This window comes from Carcharhinus amblyrhynchos, chromosome 11, assembly GCF_965287045.1.
Source record: "Carcharhinus amblyrhynchos chromosome 11, sCarAmb.v2.hapA, whole genome shotgun sequence".
Classification (NCBI taxonomy): domain Eukaryota; kingdom Metazoa; phylum Chordata; class Chondrichthyes; order Carcharhiniformes; family Carcharhinidae; genus Carcharhinus; species Carcharhinus amblyrhynchos.
In genome coordinates this window covers 4684359-4691637 of record NC_137334.1, presented here as the reverse complement: position 1 = coordinate 4691637, position 7279 = coordinate 4684359, and the positions used below count along the sequence as shown (strand labels likewise).

The following is a 7279-nucleotide window of genomic DNA, read 5'->3' as shown; positions in this document are numbered from 1 at the left end:
GTTTAAGCCCCACTCCAGAGACTTCGGTACAAAAATCAACAAGTTGGCCTGTTAAGTGCAATACTGAATGCATGCAGCACCATATCAGAGGTGACATTAAACAGAGGCTTGGTCAATCCTTTCAGTTGGATTTCAAGGACATGGAAGTTCCCCAGTATCTTGGCCAATATTTATTTCTCAATAAACATCAGAAGAAACAGAAAAATGAGGTGATCCTGAGAGGGCCTTACAAAGTGGATGCTGAAAGTAAAGTTTTCCTTGTAGGGTGCCTAGTACTAGGGGACAGTTTAAAAACATAAGAAATAGGAGCAGGAGTAGGCCAACTAGCCCTTCGAGCCTGCCCCGCCATTCAATAAGATCATGGCTGATCTGTCGTGGCTCAGTTCCACATTCCCGCCCTCTCCCCATAACCCTTAATCCCCTCTCTCATCAAAAACCCATCAACCCGTGTCTTAAAAATATTTAGCGAGGCAGCCTCCACCACTTCAACGGGCAGAGAATTCTAGAGATTCACCACCCAAGACCAGCACATTCCTGTAAGGAAGTGGGATAAGTATGGCAAGTTTTGGGAACCTTGAATAACATAAGAACAGAACTAGGAGCAGGAGTAGGCCAACTAGCCCTTCGAGCCTGCCCCGCCATTCAATAAGATCATGGCTGATCTGTCATGGCTCAGTTCCACATTCCCGTCCTCTCCCCATAACCCTTAATCCCCTCTCTCATCAAAAACCCATCAACCCGCCTCTTAAAAATATTTAGCGAGGCAGCCTCCACCACTTCAACGGGCAGAGAATTCCAGAGATTCACCACCCTTTGAGTGAAGAAGTTCCTCCTCAACTCTGTTCTAAACCGCCCCCCCTTTATCTTGAGGCTATGCCCCCTAGTCCTACTATCCTTTCTGAGCGGGAAGAGTCTCTCCACCTCTATCCTATCCATCCCATTCATCATCTTATACGTCTCAATGAGATCTCCCCCTCATTCTTCTAAACTCTAACGAGTACAAGCCTAATCTACTCAGCCTCTCCTCATAGCTCAACCCCCTCAACTCCGGCATCAGCCTAGTAAACCACCTCTGCACTCCCTCCAAGGCTAAAATATCCTTGCGTAAGTACGGCGCCCAAAACTGCACACAGTACTCCAGCTGCGGCCTCACCAATGCCCTATAGAGCCACAGCAAGACCTCCCTACTTTTATATTCAATCCCCCTCGCAATGAAGGCCAGCATCCCATTCGCCTTCCTGACCACCTGCTACACCTGCAAGCTGGGTTTTTGCGACTCATGCACAAGGACCCCAAGGTCCCTCTGCACCGTCGCCTGCTGCAGTTTTTCTCCACGTAAGTAATAATCCTTCCTACCATTATTCCTACCAAAGTGGACCACCTCACACTTGCCAACATTAAATTCCATTTGCCATTTCCTGGCCCATTCGCCCAGCCTATCTAGATCCTTCTGTAGACTCTCCCATTTGAGAATGAAATGCAGAGCATCTTTTGTTTTCCCAAGTTGTTTTCCTGTTGTTAAGTCTAGGAAATTCATCGTCTACGCCTTTAAGACTTGATTAGAATGCGAGTTTTACAGCTAATCAATATTCTGTAAATTAGTGTGTGTCTTTACATCCCCTGTTTCACCTGATGAAGGATCAGAGGCCCAAATAAACCTGTTGGACTTTAACCTGGTGTTGAGAGACTTCTTACTGTGTACACAGCCTCCCCATAGGCAAGTCTTCAGCTCTTCTGCCTCATGCAAACATATGGAAATTACATCTCTTGCAGCTCAAGCTTAAAGCTTCAGAGGAACTCAGGAGGCCAAAGCTATGTAAATTGAACATTTAATTTACATCAATTTAGAAGTTTTTTTGTTGCGTTTTAACAAATGTAATTTTGAAAATTGCTTTCTCCAAACAGCATTCCCTATCACAGGGGAAGGGCCTAACATTAAGCAAAAGAACATCAAGTTCAAAATAGAACCAAATCATATAAAAATGGAAAATGCATTCAATTTCACACCTTAACACAAAGGATCTCAATTAAGAGATAAAACACTTCACTTCTACCAGTAGAAATATATTAAACAGATAATGAATTATTTTCAATTTTTATTTACCTTTTAAATATAACCTTAGTGTAATCAATAAACAGTTGCATCAATCCACACAAAGTTTTGCTTATCTGTGTTTATTGCAATAAAATAAGACAACTGAAAACTTCTTTACAAAGTTATATCCACTTCTACTGAACCCAAGAGTATTAGTGTGTTCTTTTTATATAATGCTTATTTTCAAACTGTACTCAAGTTACAGCACTGGTTTCCATTAGAACAGGGAACAATTCTAACACATCTGTCCTCCATTTGTGCAAGATAAAATGTCATAACCAGTCTTTGCCTCCTTTGAAAACTAGGCAAGTGAAAATATTTCCTTATCCCCAATTTTAATGCCTCCGTTCTTCATGCTGGGCTACAGTTTAATGAATAGGGCAAACTATGCATTTGACCATGCAGTGCACCAGAGCAGAGTCCAGTCCCCTGCCCTCATCCAATGTCCACAAAGTTCACTCTTCTCAGCATTAGTAAGGAATTACAAGGCTCCCAAGCACAAAAAGCGCCAAGGTACAAAGGAGCACCCAATTACAGGCATGGCAAAGATCAAATCACAACATATGCCAGGAAAAGTACTTTTAAATAGTTAAGTTCAAATAACTGGGCAGTTCTGCCAAATGCTGATGATTCATTTTCACTTGTTGGATTTGGTGTCTTTTTGCTTTACTGCAAAATACAAGTGTAAGGCCTTTGGGTAAGTCAATGTTGTATTAAAATTATTGTTTTTGAGCAATGAACAAATGTTACCGTTTAGGTTTTTTTTAAAACGAATAGGAGCCAGTTTGAGTGTAATCTGACTTGGACAGAATTCTTCTTGTTTCACAATTCTGGAAAAAATGTTAAATCACACATCGTTCTCAAAACTAGTCACCATTACATATAATCCCTTAACTGAGAATAAAGGTCAATTTTTAAAAATGTATTTGCATGGGGAAGAAACATGAAATATCAATAATGCAAACACTGGGAAGTAACGCCATCACTGTGTAAGTGTGTTACAACAGAACTTTTGAGAAACAACACAATGTGTTAACAGCACCCACGACAGAAGTTTTGTACTGGTCTGAAAATATATCCTGCATAAATAAAGCCCTGTCTGGCCTTTCAGTAAGCTGGAATACCAATTTGCTGCATCAGAGAAGTGAGGCCCTAGGTTTCAACAGATCCACTCCTGCCAATCAGCATGGGGGGTTACAGAATGGCACAAGGAAATGGGGGAAAGGAGGAACAAGTGAAGGGGTAGCCATCATCCTTGCTGTTGCAAGAGGCATATGCCCTAGCATGACAAGAAAAAGGTAACATTAAATAAAATCACATACATTCCAAAACGTTAACCCTTTCTTTAAGCAACTTAAGTCACACACCATAACAGCATTTTCAAACATTTAATGATTGTTAAATGTTTAGCATATCTCACCTTTCAATTTTTCCCTATGCCAGGCATTCACTTTTATGCCATTCCTCTTTACAGAAAAAGTGGTTCTAAATCTGCTTTCATCCTTGATTTTTTTTTGATGTTGAAGGAAACATGCTTTATAGTCTGAGAAGTAATCCCCCCCCCCCAACTCTCTAATTTGGTCAAAACATTTGCATTTAGCAATTTAGTAGCTGACCGATCAAATTGACTGCACATATAAAGGCTATATTTGAACAAATCTGTACTCCCAATACAAAACATCATCCATCAGACCAGAATCTAGGAATTCAGCATGAAAATCAGCATGATCCATAATGGATTTTCCATCAGAGATGACATAGTACCTGGGGCCAGCTGAATTCTTTGCCAACACGCACTACCAACAAGGAAAGTTTAACTCTGCGGCTGAAAATTTATAAAAGTTTACCCATTAGATCGAAACAAATTCAAATGATGATTGCACACAGACAAATGTAACAAATGCAATTCTTTACATCAGGCTTTGATTCGATTCAGAAAGGCACATCATCCAATTTTAGGTGCACTAATACCTCAGTGTTCACCTTCCACATTCCATGGATAAAATAAGGCAAACTAAATGGATTGAGGTGGGGTTGGGCAGGGCTGGGGTGGGGTGCACTGGATAGCTGAAACAGAGAAAAGTAATGCCTGCCCTTTCATCAAATTTCCATCATGCAATTTTCCCTTAATATCACAACTTATTTTCAGCACACAATGCTTCTTGTAATTTCCCACTCCAACTACTTTTAGCTGCTCCAATGACAATACTGGGATGCAATTCCACAGGCAGCAGTAAAGGAGCATCTCAACTAGGTAGGCAGTCTCCATAACAAACCTGAAAATTAAGCTGAGGGGCTATTTAATTATTGGTCTATTACAGTCAATCTCTATCCTGTCCTGATCTGGTGTCCCCAAATCACTTCCAACAAGGTACTTCAACAGCATTCTCCCAGGGTACAGTTTGGTTATCCTGTTTTGTGATGTATTTACTAAGGCATAAACAAACGCTTCATCTTCCTATTTTATCAAAAGCATTAAATTCATCATTAAGTAAAGAAACTGACGGGGGGCCTGATCACTGTAATTAAGGGAAGTGTTTTCTCTGGTGTGGAAATGAAGTACAAGTGAAGTAAAATTCAAACAAGGCCATTTAGGAACAAAATCAAGAAGCACTTATTCACACAATGGATAACAGAAATCTGGAATTCTCTCTCCAAAACGCTTTAGATTCAAGGACTAAAATTTTCAAGATCGAGATTGAATGATTTTCATTATGAGTGCATATTAAGGAACATGGAGCGAAGACAAATAAATTGAGTTGAATACAGATCAGTCAGTCCTTTGTTGACAAATCTGTTTTCGCATTGCTTGTCAAAATGAAATCCCAATACTCAACCATATGGTATCAACATTTCTTGCATCTTCTGACTGTGTACATTTGTCTCGCTGTTCTCCTGACAAATGGCTCAAGATGGGTCAAAATGGGTCTAGTTTTCCGTCATGTGGCTCAACAGCAATTAGAAACGGTACAATTTTCCTTTGCAATTTAGGCTATCGACGTGGTCTCAGCTCTCCGCCAATGGATTTGGTGGTCCCTATCCTCCTTGCCAATCTACTTGGTCAATTAAAGAGCATCAACATTATTGCACATTGTGTCATTTTCTGGACTCCTAGAATTAGTACCTTCAGGGAGATTGTATTGCCAAGAATGTAATTTGAACTAATACATTAAAAGCTTTCTTTTGAAGTAAGCTAGGAAAAGCAACAAGACTTTGTGCGCATCTTAGGGTTTGCTCAAAATAAAGGCATCACTTCAGACTGTCAATTTTAACAATGCTGCACCTCACTTACAATCTGTCACAACAGTACGTAAAAAGAAAGGACTTCCTGCAATTAACATTTGGAAATTTAGATGCAACTTTTTTCCTTACTCTATACAAGAATGTCTAATATTCACTCAAAATTAACTATACGAGAATAGACATACAAAGCACTGTCAGCAGAACATTTTCTTCCCTATTGATATTTGGGAAGAAAGATATACATGGCTATGTAATACATATGTGAAAAGCAAAATTTCATCAGTAGCATAAAAATAAATAAACAGGCAATTGTAACAATTTATCCCAATAGTTTTTTTTTCACTTAGCCATGATATGTGGAAGATAAATGAAGAAGGGCACTGCCACTTGCATTATAGACAAGCCTTGTTCTAAGCAATCTTCATTTATTGAATTAATAGGATTTCACTGTATGTTATGGTGAGACGCTACAAGGGTTTTAAACTGCAACAGCAAAAAGCAGCATTGAGCTTCTAAAATATTGTGCCCAAGTAATCAGAACAAGCACATTGTTCTTAAAAGATTTTAAGCAACTGTTGAAAGTGTTTCAAAGTTGCATTATTTTATACTTTAAAAATACCTTTCCTACCCTCAAGTTAAACATATATGTGGAATTATAAGAAAATGCATTCAGATGTTTTATGCATTGCATTTCAGAATATTTGCAAATTAGGCTTCTGTATGTTTATTATACATATAATTATAATAAAATTAGTTGATGGGAAGAAATGATAATGGATTGTGTAGGAGAATGGGAACGAGTGGGAGAATATTTTCTCTTAAAGTTTGATTTACAGATAAAGCCTTCATTGAATCTGGTGAAAAGGGGTAACTAACCTCTACATAATGATTTGCCACGTTATTTACATCATTTACTTTTTACAGGTGCCTGATAAAAGCAAAAGAGACCTGTAGTCAACCATTTGAAGAATGACTCATGCAGTAGTCCAAAATGGAAGAGAATAAAAGGAATTAGCACAACAACGTGCGCTAATAATATAAAAAGGAAACAAATCTCCAATATCCATTTTCTATTGTTCATGTTGTTTGAGGCCCAAATACTGTTAATTGCCACAGCAACCCCTTTGGCTCTGCTGATTTGTTTCCTGAAGATTTACCCCTCGATTTCTGGCAGCAGTTGCTGGATTTTGAGGATCATTTTTTGGCATTTTCTTAGCTGCGAGGAAAACAATGAAATACAATTAGTAACATGAATAAATAGCTTACTTTGAAAGATTTATGCTCCAGCACAGTGTATATACTTAACTTATACATATAGCCCTTGAATTGCTACAGAGGAGTTCCGTACATCTTCATATAAAAATTAAGGCAGCATACATATTCAAGGACAGATCGATTTTTGAGGGGTTAGGATTATTATTCCTTTTTACATTCATAGAGTCAGAGGTATACGGCATGGAAACAAGGCTCTTTGGCCCAACTCATCCATGCCAATCAGGGTTCCTAAACTGAACTAGTCCCATATTGCCTGCATTTGGCCATATCCCTCTAAACCTTTCCCAACTATGTACCCGTTCAAATGTATTTTAAATATTGTAATTGTATCACGTCCTCTGGCAGCACACTCCATACACGCACCACCCCTGTGTGATAAAGTTGCTCTTCAAGTTCCTTTAAATCTTTCTCTTCACCTTAAATATATGCCTTCTAGTTTTGGACTCCCCTACCCTGGGGAAAAGACCTTGGTTATTCATGATTTTATAACCCTTTATAAACCTCATCCTCCTCATCCCAGGGAAAAACATCCCAGCTTATCCAGGTTCTCCTTTTAATTGAAACCTTCCAGTCGCTGTAACATCCTTGTAAATCTTTTTTGCATCCTTTCCAGTTTAATTACATCCTTCCTACAGCAGGGCAACTAGAATTATACGTTGCACTCTA

At 38.9% G+C, this 7279-nt stretch overlaps 1 protein-coding gene across 3 annotated transcripts in view; it reads right to left on the bottom strand.

Annotated features, from left to right (window-relative positions):
* Positions 1–2159: 2159 nt before the first annotated feature.
* Positions 2160–7279, bottom strand: part of rab5b (RAB5B, member RAS oncogene family) — a 77926-nt gene continuing 72806 nt past the window's right edge. For all 3 annotated transcript variants that reach the window (XM_080198467.1, XM_080198470.1, XM_080198468.1), the window contains one exon: positions 2160–6554. In XM_080198467.1, the coding sequence (XP_080054593.1) occupies positions 6442–6554 (113 nt within the window). In that variant the 3' untranslated portion in view covers positions 2160–6441. The remainder of the gene's footprint in view (positions 6555–7279) is intronic.